At 39.2% G+C, this 19355-nt stretch overlaps 1 protein-coding gene across 17 annotated transcripts in view; it reads right to left on the bottom strand.

Moving 5' to 3' along the window:
* The window catches only part of Wnk1 (WNK lysine deficient protein kinase 1), a 129664-nt gene that overhangs the window by 6375 nt on the left and 103934 nt on the right, over nucleotides 1–19355 (bottom strand). For 6 of the 17 annotated variants that reach the window (XM_055604246.1, XM_055604256.1, XM_055604253.1 and 3 more), the window contains 9 exons: nucleotides 17820–19264; nucleotides 15877–15960; nucleotides 13852–13935; nucleotides 12531–12591; nucleotides 8730–8794; nucleotides 6468–7129; nucleotides 5471–5673; nucleotides 3977–4174; nucleotides 2396–2488 (listed from right to left, as the gene is read on the bottom strand). In XM_055604246.1, coding sequence (XP_055460221.1) covers nucleotides 2396–2488; nucleotides 3977–4174; nucleotides 5471–5673; nucleotides 6468–7129; nucleotides 8730–8794; nucleotides 12531–12591; nucleotides 13852–13935; nucleotides 15877–15960; nucleotides 17820–19264 — 2895 coding nt within the window. The remainder of the gene's footprint in view (nucleotides 1–2395; nucleotides 2489–3976; nucleotides 4175–5470; nucleotides 5674–6467; nucleotides 7130–8729; nucleotides 8795–12530; nucleotides 12592–13851; nucleotides 13936–15876; nucleotides 15961–17819; nucleotides 19265–19355) is intronic. The other 11 variants (XM_055604263.1, XM_055604262.1, XM_055604251.1 and 8 more) reach the window with 6 other exon arrangements.

Consider the following 19355-nt stretch of genomic DNA (forward strand, 5'->3'; position numbering starts at 1 on the left):
CACACACACACACACACACACACACACACACACACACACACACACACGTACAGGCATGCACACAACTTTAAAAGTATGTGGAAAACAAGCAACCTTTAAATATAGAGCATTAAGCCAAGCCGTGCTTCCAAACTATTTTGAGAACATAGGATAATGTATCTAAAACGAGTAGGGGTCCCCACTCTTCCAAGCACCTGTTTTCTATGTATTTTTTAAAAAAACTACCTCCTGGATTTTAGTCCAGGAGTTTGACATGATATACCCTGATGCACCTTCAGTAGGTATAAGACCTTTCATCTTCAAACAGATAATAATCTGCCTATACTTAAGAGTCTGGTGTGAAAATTTATTAAAATGGTGCATATCAGATTTCATAGAAAGAAGCCCTGGTTTGCTTTCTTTCTTCTGAGATGTATTAGGTTGTGTATCACAGGCCTGAACATGTCACATTTTACTGCAAAATATACCCGTCCTATTATTAATGTCCTTACATCCTTCTAGTGTGGTAATAACATGCACAGTACTAATCAGAAAAACTTGATAAAAGTATTCCCATATTATGCATGCTTGGAAACTACCAAAATGGGTAATGGCCTCCAGCCACTCTGTTGAAGAGCTCAGCCCTGGACCACTGACATGTGTGGGAATGTGGTAAAAGAAGGCTATACATAGAACCAATCCATGACTAACTCAGGAGGAAAAAACAGGGGAACAAGAATGACAAATATGTCAGTGAGGGAAATAGAAGTTAAATCTAATACACAAAGGTACGAGAGAACAGAGCAGGGTATAATTTCTTCCCACCATGAAGAGGCCAAAGGCTCCCTGAGCCATACTTAGAAACACTGATGGCTTTAAGCACATGCATTTTAAAAAGCACTAATAACCACACCAGAAGTTTGAGGCCTTAACTGATTGTTATTCAAACTCTAAAAAGGTTCTTTTTCTTTTCTTTTTCCTTTTTTAGACAGGGTTTCTCTGTGTAGCCTTGGCTGTCCTGGACTCACTTTGCAGACCAGGCTGGCCTCAAACTCACAGCAATTCGCTTCCCTCTGCCTACCCAAGTGCTGGGATTACAGGCGTGTGCCACAGTGCCTGGCCAAAGTTCTTTTTCTTTCAATATACACTTACTGGACACCTACTAAGTACCAGGTAGGGTTTTGCTAATCACAGTGAAGTGGTTGTTTCTATGGACAATATCACATTTATATTGCACAACAGCCTTAGGAAGTGGGCACTGACTTCATTCCTTACAAAGAGAAGACAAAAAGAGCAATTTGTACTATGGAAACTTGTCACCTTCTTAAGATTTATTCTTATCTCATGTGTCTGGGTGTTTTGCCTGCATGTGTGTCTGTGCAACATGTGTGTGTAGTGTCCTGAGGACAGAAGATGATGTTGGATTCTCTGGAACCAACCAGTATTGGAAACTGAACCTGAGTCCAGTGTTCTTAACTGTTGAGTAATCTCTCCAGCCCACATAGACCTTTTTCTTTTGGTGTGTGCTCTTATGTGTATGGCTACATGTTGAGGTCAGAGGACAACCTCTGAGGAACAGAATCTCATTGGACTGGAACTTGTTAACATAGGTAAGGTGATTTGCATGTGAGACCCGGGATCCTCTTTCCAACTTTGCTAGTACTAGGATTACAAGTACAAGCCAACATGCCCAGCTTTGAATGTGGGCTCTAGAGATCAAGCTCAGGCCCTCAATCTGTATGGCAAGCACTCCACTGTGGTATTTTTCTAGCTTCCTGCACCTTGTTTTTAAACAGTAAGTAAGGAAGTTCTACTAATACTACAGTGACAAATTTCACTTGCAGGTATTTGGCTTTGGTCTTTAAAAGATAATTATATTAAATGTTTTCTGAACTACTTAATCTCATGGATAATAGCAGTAGAGATTTCCAGCATCTTTTCAACCAAAACACATTCAGGCTTAACTGAGAAGGTTTCAACCCATATTTAAAAGAATGGGAAACATGGTGAACTTTACCTTCAGTCAGGATTGGTGGTTAACATACTTCCTGTCATTTTTTAATTTTTATTTTGAAAAGTGGACTTGCTCTGTAGTTCATGCTGGCCTCAAACTTGCAGTCTTTGCACTGAATATGATTGTGTATTACAGCATTAATCCAGACAGAGCCTAGCCTAGAATAAATAAAACTAAAAGAAGAAATTCTACCTGGGGGTTATTTTGAAACCTATAAAAACCTCTTGTTGTCTCTGAATCTTTTATTATAGTTAACATGGGGACCCAAACTTCTGAGGGTAACAGTTAGCCAAGGCACTAGTAGATGAAATATAAAGAGACAAATGAAAATGGACTGCATGACAAATCAGATCCAAAGCAGCAGAAAAACAAGGACAAGGAAGGAGTAAAGGTGTTACACACAAAGAGCCAAGCAGGGCGTACTCAGAAATCGGGTCCTCCTGCCACCAGGTTTGAATGTCACCTGCTCAGATGCACAGTTAAACTTCGCACAGCCTGTGAGAAGGGAAAAGGAAAGAACAGAGAGGAGAAGAGACAACACAACTACAAGATGTTAGAGCTTGAGGCTGGAGTGGTGACACACTGGATGGCATGTGGAAGAGTGAGATCCGAAGGGAGGTCCATCTGTTGTATGAGATAGACGCCAGGCCTCACTCCATAAGGCAGAACTGAAGATTTTCTCAGTTGGAACGATGCTAGCAACTTTCTGTAGTTTCTTATTAAGTAAATACATTAACTGGGTGAAGGAAAAATTGAATGTCTAATTTTCATGTAATTGTGCTAGACATACTTAATTATCTGTAGGTCCGTCCCCCCATTCCTTTCTACCCAGATAACCAATTCATTTCAATTTTTTGGATTCTTGCTTTTATTTTTCTTTTGAAGCAGGTTTCCCTACTATAGTGCCAGCCTGGCCTTAGCCTCATAAGTGCTAGAAGTAAGGGCATGTGCTGCAATGTCCAGCTTTCCTTTCAATTTATTTAATGTGTATGAATGTTTTGCCTGAAAGTAAGTCTGTGCACCATGTACATGCATTGTCCTCAGAGGCCAGAAGAGAGCATCAGATCCCCTGGGATGGCTGTGAGCCTCATGTGGGTACTGTGAACTGAACCCAGGTAAAGAGCAGCTAGTACTCTTAAGAACTTATCTACCCAGCCCCCTTCCAGTTCTCACTTAATTTTAGTTACTAAAAGCTCTCTGCAGTAATGTTTTGAACAATACTAAAACAAAACACTATTTTGGAAAGTAAATTGGATCAAGAATTTGATCTTAGGACATTTCTCTCCTGGAGCCCCTCCTACTCTCTGGAATTTAAAAATTTTCCTTAAGAAATCTATAGTCAATATGCATTAAAAAGACAGATTTTAGGACTAGTCATTTTAGTATGCTGTTACCATGCTTAGAAGTTTACAAGCACATTGGCTTAAACAAACAAACAAACAAACAAACAAACAAATAAACATTTGTTTTTAAAAACTGTACCAACTCCTTAGAATTTTGTCCACAAAGTCTCGCCTTAGTGTGAAAGGTTAAGATCTAAGTCTTAAATAAGCTACATTTGGCTTCAGGTGTAATGATCGCTCCTGGAAAAGAAGCTATTTTGGGTTTGACAGCTTACACCTGAATTCCAGCACTTGGGAAGCTGAAGCAAGAGGAGTGCCAGGAGTTCAATTTTAGCCTGGATTTCACATTAAGTTACAGATCAGTCCAGTCCAGGCTACTGAATGAGGTGTTGTCTAGACAACAACAAACAACCCAAACAAGAAACTAGTTTACCTTACCAGGTGGCAGAAAGCAAGGGGGTCAGTGATTCTAATCATGACTCGGCTTTCCTGCTAAATCCAATGGCTAGTCATTGTTTAATTATTCAGGCTCTTTCTGCTCAGCTAATGGCAGTAAGTTATTCACCTTGCTTTTGTCCCATATATGGTAATATTTCCATTTTAATGTTTCTAGAAGATGGTGGTCACTTTGAATTCTTACCTTGACCAGGAGCAGAAAGGCTTGGTACTGAAATGGCACCATCACTGGTGAAGGCTGAATAGAGGTTGTCACTGGAGGGAGATGGCTTAAGAGGCTGTAACAGCTGGTTGTGCCCAGTCTCTGGGGTGTTGCCTGGGGGATGGAGGGTCTGTTGGGGGTGTAAGACTGAAGTTCCACTCTGACCAGACAGGTTACCTGCTGAAAGATAGAGAGGCATGGAGAAACATGTAGAAGGGGCCGAGGATGTATCTCAATTCACTTAGCATTCATGAAGTACTGGGTTTGATCTCAAGCACCACACAAACCAGGTATGGTGGTGCATGTCTGTAATCCTAGCACTTGGAAGTGGAGGAAGAATGATCAAGAAGGTAATCCTTAACTACACAGTGAGTTTGAAGCCAGTCTGGGATACATGAGACCATACTGTCAATAAATAAATGATTAATAAAATAAAATAAAAAGAAAGACTAAGGGGAAAAATACAACACATACATAATTTCTAATACATTTACTGTTTCTGTTTCCTATTTGTCCTGAGTGGCAAAAATACCAAAAGAAACAAAAAACCCAAACAACAACAACAAAAAAACCCCACAAACCATAAATTGACAAATGGACAAAATCCTTATTGATATAAAGATGAGAAACAAGATGTTTATAAACATAGGGCTACATGAATTACTCCTCAAGAATGATAGCTTTAGATAATGCAGGCTCACTAGCCTGACGAGAACATGCAATAGATACAAAAATTCCATTTCTATTTCCATATTCACTGTTTTCTGCCATATTAGAAAGATGGTGACTATACAATAAGCTGTTACTTTCTGCTTACATTTTCTTATAAACATGAACCATATCAGATATATAAAAAAGGGCTGGAGAGATAGCTCAGTAGTTAAGAGCACTGGCTGCTCTTCAGAGAACTGGGTTCAATTCCCAGCAATCACATGACAGTTCACAACCATTTATAAGTTTAGTTCTAGGGGATCTGACACTCTCACACAGGCATATATGCAGGCAAAACACCAATGAACATGAAAAAAATTAGATAAATGAATGAAGGAATGAAGAGACAAAGAAAGGAGGAAAGGAATGAAGGAAAGAAGGAAGGAAGAACAAATAATTTGAAGTTTACTAAGCAGTTTACTAATTTTTTTCTTCTAAATGCCCAAGGGTCTGGTCAAGTGTTGAATTGCATGAATTAACAGGCAGAGCTAAATGTTTATTCTGAAGAACAATCATAAGTGAAGATTATCCGTAAATAGACAGTAACAATGATTACATTTAAAAAAACAAAATAAACCCAAACCTACTTCCATAGAGTCTAGAGGTTCAAAATACACCAGGATAGAAGAGTCAAAGACTCTAAGGAATATTAGAAAGCCAAACTCCTTCGAAATTTGATAAAACTTAACAAGTGTTCAATAAGTTACATACATGGTGGGAGACAGAAACACAAGATGATTGACTTGACTGACCCAGGGTTTTTACCTGAAAGCTGTGGGCTTTTATTGCCCAATGAGCTGCTGCGACTAGACTTGCTGCCTTTGCTTTTAGTGGGTCTCCTCCTTCTTCCTGACAGAGGAGCAGCTGGGGGAATAATGACAGCAGGGGGAACCTTGCCCAGTTTGGTATACAAAGTTTCAATTTCTTGCTTCTGGCGACTCTGCAGGTCCTGAATCTCTTTAAGATGCCTACAAAAGTTAACAGATAAAAATATAATCATCATTGCTGATGTAAGAGTTAAAGCATATTCTTAAATCTGCATTCAAGTGCTGACATAGTTATGAATTCCTTTGCTAAATGCACTGTGAGATTCTAGTTAGCCAATTCATTTTGCTGGTCTCTATTCACAAAACATATGCTAGTAAGCTCCTACCCTACATGATAGCATGTTAAGAGACTTGAGGGCATACAGAAGGTAGGTATATGTGCCACCGTGATCCAAGTAATAATTAACTGTAAACTGTAAACACAATCATATATTGTAGTGCTACTATGAGATTTCATGTTATGGACTAACAACCAACCAAAAGTGGTTAAGTTATGAACAAAGATGGAGAGATGGTTCAGCAGTTATGAGCACTTTCTCCTCTTGCAGATGGCCTGGGTTTGTTGCCAGCACCTACACCACAGCTAACAACCACCTGCAACTCCAGTTCCAGAGAACGATACTGCCCTCTGTCCTCCAGGGGCACCAGATATGCACACTGTACACAAACACATATTTAGGCAAAACACTTATATACATAAATAAACTTTCTTTAAAGGTGCCATTAACAAAAATAATGTAATAAAAAAAAGGTGTTGAGAGATCCCAAAATAGAAATGCCACAAGTGCTGAAAGTGTACAGGACAATGCAAAGAATGATGTAACAGGTAATTTTAGCTTTTTGTGTATCATTTTGTGCTCAAAGTATATGGAAAAGCTATTAATACTAGGAGAGACAGAGTATATGCTACTATTTTACAGGAAAAATTTACTTACTTTTCTCGCAGTCGTCGCAGTTCTAACCTTAAGTCTTCATCCTCAATGTCCGACTCATTATCACTACTCATATAAGAGGAGTTGAATGAATTACTAAGGCTCTGACTTAGATTCTGGATGGGAAGGCTCTTTGAACACAGTTGAGGGGGAGAGTGTGGACTACCCGAGCCATCCTCTGTACCCCTGCTTAGAAAGGCAGCCTCCAGGTCTGAAGATGGCCCATTCAGATGAGAAGGTTCTTCTACCTCAGGCTTCTCCTTCTTTGGTATCACAGCAGGAATAACAGTTTGTTCCGAATCTCTGAAAGGAGGAGAGGTCACTGGTCCTTCTTTTTTGAGCTCTGTGACCTTGTCCTCAGTTCTTGAAACAGAGAAACGACCCACTTTGTTTGCTGTAGTTGTCACCTGAAAACGTCCAACCTTGGTAGGCTGCCCTGTTTCTGACTTCCCTTCAGGGGTAGGTGTTTTGTGGGTACTGTCTGGCACATCTAAGGAGATGCCAGGGATAGTGATTCCATTAGGCTCTTGCTTTACCAGGGTATTCTCTGGACTACTACTTGAAAGAACTGATGAATCTGATGTGCTAGATTCAAAATGAACCGACTTTGTATCGTCTGACCTATTTTTATGCTCTTTCTGGGCGTCATCCATCGTAACTGAAACCTGATGGAAAAACAGAACGAAGTATCATTAAAAATTATGTCCCTGGCTAAGGTGGTAGTGAACGTCTTTAATCCTAGCACTCCAGAGGTAGAAGCAAACAGATCTTTCTAAGTTCAAGGCCAATGTGGTCTATGCAGCAAGTTCCAAGCCAGCCAAGGTTACATACATAGTGAAACCTTTTCTCAAAAACAAAACACTCAACATCACCACCCAAGGCCAAACAAACAAGAAGGGGTGTGGGAAGTTAAAAAAGATCAGTCTACTGGTGATGTAGTTCAGTTGGCAAAATGCTTGCCTAGCACAAATGAGGCCCTTGAGCGAGATCTCCAGCACTAAGTAAAAACTAGAGTTGGTGATGTATGCCTGTAATCCCAGGAGTATCAGAAATTCAAAGTTACCCTCATCTACATAGCCTGAGTTGGAGAGCTTAACTTAAAAGGGTTGGATGAAGGCAGGAGGGGCAAGAATGAGGATGAAGAAGAGGATTTTCCAGTGAGCCTGTGGAATTTTAATAGTCTCTTCAATCACTATGAAGTAAATTGAACAGCTATTACAGAGACCATCACATCAGTACAATGATACACATTCTCAGTGGCTGCTGACTAAATGATTCATTTTTACCTCTCAAGTGACACGACTCAAATTCATATCTCAGCCAAATTATAAATAACAGGTTACAGGATCTGGAATCTTTCTCTTTTTTTTTTTAATTATGTACACTGTTCCGCCCACAAGTGTGCCTGCAGGCCAGAAGAGGGCACCAGATCTCATTATAGATGGTTGTGAACCACCATGTGGTTGCTGGGTATTGAACTTGGGACCTCTGAAAGAGCAGCCAGTGCTCTTAACCTCTGAGCCATTTCTCCTGAGCCCCACCCCCAAATAATTTAAAACTGATTGTAAAAACAGTTTTATATATACTAAGAGCCAAAAATTCACTGGTTCAACCAAAGGGAGAAATAAAATGTATTATCACTTGATGGGACTTCACTTGAGGGTTGAATCCTAAAAAAAAATATCCTAAATATAGAAACTGTTTTTAGACATAAATGTTTACTATTACTTTCCTTAGTGTGTTGTAAAATTACAATAACCAGGAATAGAAGAATATCTAGGTAAACCAAATAGCTATTGGGAAAAAAAGACCTAAAAAAGACCTAAAAAAGAGAAGCAATAGCCAGTTGTAGAGGAAGAAAATATGTGTTTGCATTTTCTTTAATTAGCACTAATGGTTTATTAGAGGTAAAGGATAGAGATATAAAATGGTATAAAAATACTTTATTAGACTGACAATAATGTCCCAAATAGGTAGATAATATATATTTCCCTTTTTGGTTGGACTTGGGATTGAATGGAGGGTCTTGAACATGTTACTTAACTATTCTACCACTGAGTACATCTTAGCCTTCTTTTTACTTTTTTTTTTTTTTTTTGAGAAAAGATGTCACTAAGTTAGCAGTCTGGACTTGAACTCACTCTGTAGTCCAAGGAAGGCCTTGAACGAATGGCCCTCCTGCCTCAGGTTCCCAACCAAGTATCTAGGTTCACAGCCCTTGCCACTCTAAAAAGGATATTAAGGCAAAGAAAATGACCATCTTACCTGAAATCGCCCCATTTTAACAACACCAGCTCCTGCGTTAGTTGCTGGAACATGACCTTCAGTACCTGGAGAAACAGAAACAAGTAACAAGGAGATAAAAAGCATTAGCATCTCTTTTTAGTTTCTTTGCAATTTCACCGGAAATATGACATTAAAGATTCTTTTCACACCCTTAGAGACAGTTTGCTAGCTCAGGATGACAGCAGAATTGATCTGTGTCAGTCTTCCAAGTGTTGGAATTACAGGTGTGCAAAGCAGCTCAAGATTTGTTTTTAAAACTTTAATTATTACTACGCTCTATATTTGAATATGAGTTCGCATGTAAACAGTACATGTCGAAGGACAACTTTCAGGGCTCAGTTCTCTATACACTGCAGATCCTTTGAGACAGAAAGCAGGTTGTCAGGTTCAGTCATGTGGCACCTTTAAGCACTGAGCTACCTCACCAGGCAAGAACAGTTTTTAATCTTTAAATACATACACACAAAGAAAATTAGCTTTATTTTTTTGTGCGTATGCACACTTGTGTATCATGAAATGTCAGGAGGTCAATTTGCAGTAGTAGGTTCTCTTCTCCCACCTTGTAAGTCTTAAAGATCAAACTCAGGTTGACAGGCTTGGCAGCAGGAGCCTCTGCCTGTCTAGCCCATCATACTGGCCTTTTTTTTTTTTTTTACATTCTCAAAGTTCTCTGAGAAATAGTCTCTTATAGATCTATGCACTACAACTTTGACAGACATTACTAAACTGACTGCCAGAGGTTTTTCCAGGGAGGCTGAGAAATGCTATTGTTTATATTTTTGTTTTCTATTTTTGTTAAGTATTTCCATAGCACATGCCTTTAAATCCCAGTACTAAGGAGGCAGAGGTAGGTAAATCTGAATTCAAACCAGCCTGATCTATAGAATGAGTTCAAGAACAGCCAGGGAAAACAAAGAAATCCTGTCTGAAAGCACCCACCCAAGTATTTCATACTTAAGTTTACATTTTTGCATCTTTTATTTTTTAGTCCATGTTGAATTTTAGAAACTCTTTCTATTAATAAATATACTTCCACAAGGAGAGTAATAGAACCAAAAAATCTGGGCACAGGGGTCATTTCTGAGACTGATACTCCAACCAAGGACCATTCATGGATATTACCTTGAACCCCTGATCAAATGTAGCCCATGGCAGCTCAGTCTCCAAGTGGGTTCCCTAGTAATGGGAACAGGGACTGTCTCTGACATGAACTCAGTGGCTGGCTCTCTGATCATTTCCCCATGAGGTGGAAGCAGCCTTGCCAGGCCACAGAGGAGGACAATGCAGCCAGTCCTGATGAGACCTGATAAGCTAGGACCAGATGGAAGGTGATGAGGACCTCCCCTATAGTGGACTTGGGGAGGGACATGGGAGGAGATGAATGAGGAAGGGGGCTACAGCTGGGATACAAATTGAATAGACTGTAATTACTATATAAAAAATAAAATTTTAATTTAAAAATAATTATACTTTCCTGATATTTTTATTTATTTCTGTACTTACATCAATTTCCCCAAGCAAAAAGTTACACATTTTACACATATAAATATGTATTTCCCAGCTGGTCACAGTGGAGAACACCTTCAATCTCAGTACTAGGGAAGAGGAAGAAGGTAGACCTCTTGTGTGTTTGAGACTAGCCTGATTCACAGGGTGAAATTCAGGACAGCTACACAGTGAGACCTTGTCTCAAAAATCCAACCTACCTACCAACCAACCAACCACACACACACACACAAAGATTTTCCCTGTTTTTTAAAATTTTTTAATTATTATTATTATTTTTAATCAGTGTCATTCTAAGAGACGACTACTGCCTACTCTGGGTTGTATACTAAACTTAGTAACCCATTCCTCTGTATTGGTAATTAGAAAACTATGATTAATGGAATAATTTTTTTTATTGCTCATTTTTTATTTTATTCAAACACAGCTAAGCTCATCCATGTACATATTATTAGTTGCTGTAAATTTGGAGTACAATAGATTTTTTTTTGAGAGGAAGAAAGCAAAATATTTTTATTTGTAGATGATATGACAGAATATATAAGTGAACAATAGAAAATTTAACAGAGACTGTGTAACATGAAAGTCTTTTTAGTAAGTTTAGTGGTTTCAGTCAAGCAGGGTAGCACACTTCAGTAATTCTAACACTCAGAAGCTAAAAGCATGAGGATCAGGAGTTCAAGGTAATCCTTACCTATACAGTACAGTCTCCCTACCCCTACAAACAAACCACCAAAATACTCAAACAAAAAAAAACCAAATGGTCTTGGATTTTGCTCTAGATACATGGAGGGAAAGGCATAAAAGTAGGTCAGGAGGTTTTACTATTTCTTCTTCTTTTTTTTTTTTTTTTTGAATGTTTTAATTATATAAAAAATGGGCTTATAGTATTTTCATGCATATACACTTTTATGATTTTATTTTTGATTTGTTTTTTGAGACAGGGTTTCCCTGTGTAGCCTTGGTCGGCCTGGACTCGCTTTATAGACCAGGCTGACCTCAAACTCACAAAGATCTGCCTGGGTCTACAGGTGTGCGCCACTGCACCCAGCTCCACTTTTGATTTTTTATAGTGATATGTTTTGATGTTTCATCTGTGATTCATTTAGAATTTTACCTTGACCTAAACTAGTATTCAGCTTGACTTTATACAAATGACTACAGAGTTGTCCAAACCATTTATTTTCTATCTTGCCAGGTGTAGTAGTATGCAACTTTAATTCCAGCACGTGGAAGGCAGAGGCAGGTGATCTTTGTGAGTTGAGGCCAGCCTTGTGTACATAGTGAGTTCGAGGACAGTCAGGGCTATAGAGAATATCCTGTCTCAAACACACAAACAACAAATCTTCTGATTAAAAAAAGTCATCTTTTCACATTTTACATGCTTCTATCCCCTATTTTGTTTCTCCGAGACAAGGTCTGCTGCTATATCCCACACTGGCCTGTAACTAACTCATGGCAATCTCCCTGCGTTAGCTTTGTGATTCTAGAATGACACCTAGTGTTTACACTCCCTTCTATTTGGTACATACACACACAGCCCCAGTCCCAAGTGATAGAAAGATTTCATTCTTAGTACTGGGGTACTATTATTATTGTATAGTCAAGGTATCTAATATACATCAGAAATTTATACTTTGTTCATTTCTAGACTTTCTAGACTATTATACAGATTTCTACTACTTTAATGAGTCAATTCAGAATGTGATTGCCTTGAAAATAAAAATTATAATGTCTAAACTGATAAAATTAGGTATCTTACATTTTATCTATGTTTTCAAACTGAACTATATTTCTATATAGTCAGTGTTACAAATGTTAATGATTATCTGTAAGTTGACTATTCCTCCCTCTTTCCCCCATTGAGATAGTGTCTAGTTATGTAGCCAGGCTTGCTTTAACTATGTCGCTCAGTCTGGCCTTCCACTCAAAATTATCCTGCCTCTGCACATTAAATGCTGGGATTACAGTGGCACACCACAGTTAGGCTTGTAAATTGTATTTTATAATAACAAAGGATCACACGCTTTGAAACCATACAATGCTTATTACATGTACCTCTTCACCCCAATAATCATCCAAGAATTGTGAATCAACTAAAAGTTCCTGTTTTTGAAATTAGTTAGTAATGCTCCTCAGTCATGATTTTCTTCTATATAGCAGTCTAAAGTGCACCAACATTGTAAAAAATGTGTCTTTTAAATAGTAAACTGTATCATCAGTCAGAGGTAAAACTGGGTTCAATGAAACAAAAGGAAGAAGGAGGCATCTCACCTTCCTTTTGAAGCTGATTTCCTGCTTCTGTAACTCCTGTTGAAGCCATCGTGGACAGAGGCTGCAAAACACATATACACAGATACCAAAGAATCTTTAGTTTCAATCATTTTTAAAACTTTTGCATTGTCACCTTTCCTCTGGTCTATGTAAAATAACTGAAAGATAGTGTATATAAAGAAATATGTTTGCAGCGTGTTTTTGTTGGTTTCCTTTTCTCTTTTACAACCTAAAGGTCTGATATAGAAAGGTAGCTTAAAAAAAATATTTATTTATTTAATGTGAGTGCTCTATCTGCACCTGCTTGCCAGAAGAGGGCATCAGATGACAATATAGATGGTTGTGAGCCACCATGTGGTTGCTGAGATTTGAACTCAGGACCTCTGGAAGAATAGTCAGTGCTCCTGACCTCTGAGCCATCTCTCTAGCCCAGAAAGGTAACTTTTAGGAAGAAACATTGAACCTTAATTCTGTACTGTTTTAATTTTTCTCAGTTTTTTGTCCCTGAGACAGGGTTTCTGCATAGCCTTGGCTATCCTGGACTCACTTTGTAGATCAGGCTGGCCTTGAACTTACAGAGATATGCCTGCATCCACCTCCCCAGGTGCTAGGACTACAGGTTTGTGTCACCATGCCCAGCTAACTCACAAAATTTTTGTGTATGTATACAGGTGCAATCTGAGGCCAGAAAAAGGCATTGGATTCCTTGAAGGTTGAGTTAGAACTGCTAGAGTTGGGGTGTTGCAAACTGAACTCTGGTCTTTTTCAAGGGCAACGAGTGTACTTAAATGCTGAGCCATTTCTCTAATGCCTATCACAAGATATTTTAAATAGTGTAGCTTAGATATTTATTGGGGCTCCCCCTCTTTTGAAATAGCCGGGGTTTTTTGTTTTGTTTTGTTTTCTTTTGTGTGTGTGTGTGTGTGTAGCCCTGGCTGTCCTGGCTTGCTCTATAGACCAGGCTGGCCTCGAGCTCAGGGATCTACCTGCCTTTGCCTCCTGAGGGTACCTTGTGCCACCATGCCTTGCTGGAAAATAGTTTTAATCTAAATATTGTCACAGAGGTTTAATCTCTTCCAAAGCATAAATACAAATTTTGTAAGATAGATCTGCAATATAATTCGCCCAGAGGTAAAGAAATAAAGCACAACAAGCATCTCTGATATCTTTTCCATAGTTACATTAGGGGTCAGTATTATTCCCGTGCCATTTTTGTTGACATGGACTCTGAATAAGAATTAAGGTAATAATGATCTATATTATAGTTTGTGCTCTAGAAAACAATTTGAAGACATTTCTTAGCAAGGCTTTAGACACTTACACTAACTGCAGATGTCACTGTAATACTCTCTGGACTAAGCGTTCTTCTCAACTGAGCATCGAGATCTTCTAGTGGTTGCTGGGACTAAGCAAAAACAGTTACAGTACTGTTTAGTACCTTCAGAGTCAATATATATAGCTAATTTACATAGAACATATTATTTTATGTTTTATATTACAACATAGAATTTGTTTTACTACTGAATATGAAATCCAGTATAGTGTAACACGATGACATATCAGGCTGTGAGTCCATCAATCCTTACGGAAATTCAAGTACGAGTATATCCTTTTCTCATAAACAGCATCAAGGAGGTACTATGTTTCACTAGTGCACATCTGAAGTGCCTTCTACTTTTACAATAAGCTCTATTTTGCTTCTAACCTTGTCTTTCTTTCCTATATGCAGGCTTTTATCCACTCCACATATTTCTCATTACACTTTACCACCCCTCAGAAATCTGTAGGCTGTCTTAAATGTCTTGCTATGTTTCCCAAGTTGGTCTCAAACTCCTAGGTTTAAGTGATACTCCCACAACATGGTTCCAGGCTTCTGAATACATGTTTCTAATGAGAACTAGGCAAAAAAAAAAACAAAACACCAAAACAAACAAACAAACAAAACCTTTCCCAATTTATAGGCTTTTGCATTTCATATCCTTTTCTCCTAAAACTTTATGCCTGGGCTGATAACAGCGTATTCTCTATTGGAGTTAAGACTTTCATGGCATGTTCAATTGAAAATTAGGATCAAAAAAGTAGGGATAAATTCATACTATGCTTTTCATGTAAGCAATTTGTCATGCATTTCTACACATAACTTAAAATTAATTACAAATATCATTTCAAATTTACTTGCTTTTTCATGTTTACAGTGCAATTAGAACAAGTACTTTCTTGATGAGAATGCAATGAAATGCATTGGTAACACAGTAGTGGGAAAAGTAAATAATAAATTAAATATCACAGGTGAGTATGGCCACATTGCACTTCAACTATTTCACTAATCAAAGAAATGATAACCACATAAGGAAAATCTTGTAAGCCCCGAGAGAAAGCGGTATCAGTCACCCACGAGGTTCCCAGCTTTCTCCCTCTGGAAAGGGGCTTGCTCTTATAGGCTAGCTATCCTAAATAACCTACAACATTTTTGCTTCACCCACTCAAGTGGTAGGATTTTAGATCTTTTTCTACTAAGGCCTGGCTTGTGGTTCCTTCCTTCCCCGTTAAATTTTTTTATTTGTTGTGCAATGGTGTTTTGCCTACATGTATGCATGTGCTAAGGTGTCAGATCTTGGAGTTATAGACTGCCATATGGGTTCTGGAGTTGAAGCCGGGTCCCCTGGAAGAGCAGTCAGTGTTCTTAACTGCTGAGCCATCTCTTTAGCCCCGTGGCTCCTTTCTTTAAACAGAGTGCAGACAGAGTTTTAAGAAAAGGGGATGGACAACTCTGGGGGATTGTAGGGAGGGGTCTTCAAAGATTTTAAGAATGCTGACTCTCTTTTCTGATTCTGGAACTAATTAAATACATACAACTTTTAATTTCTATAACAGCTTAGAAACTTTACTCCCCCCATTCTTTCAAAGTTACATTTTATGTGTGTGCCTGTGTTGCTGGGGGGATGGGGTAGACAGCACTTATATACACGTGTGTACAGAAGCTAGAGGTTGACAGCAAGTGTCTTCTTTGATTGCTCTCCACTTTATATACTGAGGGGGTCTCCCACTTGAACTCAGAGTTCTTCATCTGATTAGTATAGCCAGATACAGTTTATTATTTATTTATTTGTTTGTTTGAGGCAGGGTCTCAGTAGGTAGCCCTGAATGGCCTAAAAATAACAGAGTCACTATAATCCTGGGATTAAAGGCATGTGCCACCATACTTAGCCTGCCAGATATAGTTTAAAAGAATATTAATAAATCACAACCAAATGAGTTGGAAGCCAAGTTGATGCAACGGAGAATCTGCACAAATTCTGTGAAGAAAAGCAGGGGCACAGAGAATAATTTGCCAAGTTAGGGGCACCTGAATTTGAGATGGTCCAGGAAAAGGTGACACCTGCTCACAGGATAGAGTGCCAGCTGGAAGTTCAGTACCCACTGGTGGCACCTATAACAATGAAAACAAAATATTCAAGTCCATGAAACAACATTGGTAAAAATTATATGCAAAAAGAAAATTAACTAATTTGAAGCTGAAGAATAAAACTAAAAATGTGCCTTGTTATTGCATATCTTTACCATTTAAGTGATACTCTGCAACAGGACGGCATAACCAAAGATACTTTTATGAGAGTTATAATAAAACAGCTATGAATCAAATAGTAAAAGGGAAAATTAAGAAGAAATTCTTTATGTAGATAAGGGGTCAAGGGCTTGGAGAGATGGCTCAGCAGTTAAGAGCAGTCAGTGGTTGCTCTTGCAGAGGACCTAAGTTTTGTTCCTGGAGTCCACCTGGCTCACAACTCCAGTTCTAGGGGATCTGATAGCCTCTTCTGACCTTGGTGGGCATCAGGTACCAAGTGCCATACAGAGATACACAAAGGCAAAACACTCATACACATAAAAACCTTAAAAAAAATCTTGTTTTTCTTAAACCTTCATTTAAGAAAAACAAGATTTTTCCAAGAAAACAAGCAGATTTATAAATAATCAAGGGACAAGATTGGGCAGCAGCAATTAGTCATCTGCATTATCATAAGAATAAAGAACTAATATCCTATTGTTTATTATTTCTAAACTACAATGTTAGAATAGGGGTAAAATATTTTCAATTTAGAGGGAATTTATAGGGATATAATTTTATTTTATGTAAAGATTATCTCTATTACTCTATTGTCAAAAGAATTTCACCATCAGTAAGAAATGCAGAAAGAGGGCTGAAATATACTGAACACATAGCTATCGTAAAGCCTGTGACTTTTGGAGCACAAAGAAAGAGTTTTGTTGAAGACAACAGAATGAAAGAAAAATTACAACAGCAAAATTAAATACATCAGTTATTGGATTTTTAGAATGAATTATTTCCTCTTCCATTATATCACTTTTTATCAACTTCCAACTTTTAATTAATGCCAAATGTGTATTTGTAATCTACAATAAGGAATATTCATTGACACCCGAAAGATGGTAAACTATTATCTTTTTGGTAGATAAATTTTGTTCCCTTTTGGAAAAAAGAATTCTTTAACATCTGCCAATTCAATAGAAATAACCTTTTCTTCTTTTCAATAAAAAGATTTAAGCTGTGCATGGCGGTTCAACACCTTTAATTCCAGCACTCGGGGAAGCAGAGGCAGGAAGATCACTGTCTATAAAGTGAGTCCAAGACAGCCAAGGATATACAGAGAAACCTGGTCTCGGAGGGGAAAAAAAAAAAAGATTATATTGTTAAACAAACTATGTATATCTGTGTCTGTCTTTGTAGGAGTATGTGCACTTCAAATTCAGGTGCCTGTGGAGGCCAGAACCCTGGTTCTAGAGTTACAGGTAGTTGTTCTACACATGGGTTCTGGGAACCAAACTTGAGCTCTTTGGAAAGAGCAGTGTGTGTTCTTAAATGCTAAGCCATCTCTCCAACCTCTCTTTTCATTTTTTTGGAGACAACGTCTCACTCTACAGTCAAGACTGGCCTGGAACTCATTATAGTGCCCAGGTTCTACTGGAACTTGTAATTCTCCCACCTCTGTCTTAAATGCTGGGGTAATAGACATGAGGCATAATACCCAGGGAAATACCTGTATTTTACCTGATTATACATTCTAAGATTGTTCAACATAACCTAAAAATCCATCCACATTTCAAACGAAGAGAAAACTCCTGTGTTAACTACTCAGATCCTAAAATTGTTGTCACTTTAAGACTGAGTGAGCAGTTTATATGCCAGGCAATTTCTGAGTAGATTCTAACTTGCAAAACTCAGTTGAAAACATGCTATTATCAAGAGTAGGAGGAGTAATCATATCTTACCATAGCCTTAGTTAAAGATGGCTTTGGGGGGGTCGTTCCAGGTTTTGATCCTGTTGAAGTGCTGACTGAGGCTGAAACATGTGTGCCTGGGGTAGAAGCCTGCCCAGGTGTGCCCACTGGCATAACTGGCAAGCCCGTTGCTCCTAATGGCAAATTGGTTGGTGGTAAGCAAGTGCTCGTAGTGGAAGTCATGACTTTGCTTGGTGCTACGGCAGTGGTAGGGAGGCCTGGTGTGACGGCGGTCTCTACTACTAGAGGTGTCTCGAGGGAGACAGAAGCATGCTGCGTTCCAGATGAGCTGTGTTCACTAAAGAGAGACCTCAGCTTTTCCTCCAGAGTCTTTATGTCATCAATCCCAGGTGCTTTGGCTTGGTTATCAGCGTCCACTTCTGGACAGTGAGTGTGAGGCTGGTTGGGAAGCAAAGCTGGTTGAGGCTGGCTATGAATGAGTGTTTGTTGTACAGCAGGTACATTAGTAATAGGTTGGACCAAGGGTGGAATATTAGGTACTTGGGGTAATAAAGGTGTAGAAGTAGGTCCTGCCGGTTGGGGGAGGACAGGTGTAGAAGCTACAGCTGATGAGATGACCAAAGGATGCACCATGCCGGGCTGAGAAACAGAACTAGACACTGCTGTTCCAGAGGAGGAGGAAGAGGATGGTGCACAAAAGGACAAAGGTAATCCTGTTGTGCTACTGTGAGATGTCTTGTCTAGTGAGTGTGCACTAACCACCACTGTTTCAGCTAGGGCAGGAGCAGAAGTGCTGCTGCTAAGCGGAAGGGATGGCTGTGAAGCCATGCCTGGGAATGGAGTGGTGGTAGAGACTGATGTCACTATGGCTATCCCAGCAGCACTACCTGCTACCTGTTGCAATAATACAGCTGGAGGCTTAGCATTTGGGGCAGCCACACTACCCACCGCAGTAGCTGTACTTGTGGAAAATGTTCCAGAAGGAAAACTGCCTGTAGTAGAAGCAATGCTCCCAGATGTGGAAACCTGAACTGGCTGGGATGTTGTAGACGCCGCAACAACTGCAGGTACTGTAGCACTTGAAACTGCACTGGGGAGTGTAGGTGACTCAGACACAGACAATGTGGTGAGGCCACTTGAAGTTAGCACACCTGTACTGGTGGTGACTCCCGCTAGGCCTTTTTCCGTGGGCACTGCAGACTCAGACTGCATCACTGCTGTGGAAATGTCATTGAGAGGGCTGCTTGTTATAGGGACTGATACTGAGGGTGTGGATGCTGCTACAGTTTGGACAGCAGCAATGCCTGCCAAAAAGGGCGAAAATGTTGGTCCTGTATGACTGAAATTTGGAGGTGCTGTATTGGGTCCTTCAGTCATCTGGCCATGTTTGAGTTCAGAAAAAGCCTGCTGGAGACTAAGGGATGAGGCTGAATGAGATAAGTTCATTCCAGGGCCCTGAGATGTAGAGGCAGCAACTAGAAAGGGGGGGAAAAAAAAAAGAAAGAAAGAAATTAATCCATTTTAAAAGCATAGATTAAAAAAGAGTGTCTTTGAGGAACCATTAAC

This window comes from Psammomys obesus, unplaced genomic scaffold (assembly GCF_907164565.1).
Source record: "Psammomys obesus unplaced genomic scaffold, mPsaObe1.curated_primary_1811, whole genome shotgun sequence".
Classification (NCBI taxonomy): Eukaryota; Metazoa; Chordata; class Mammalia; order Rodentia; family Muridae; genus Psammomys; species Psammomys obesus.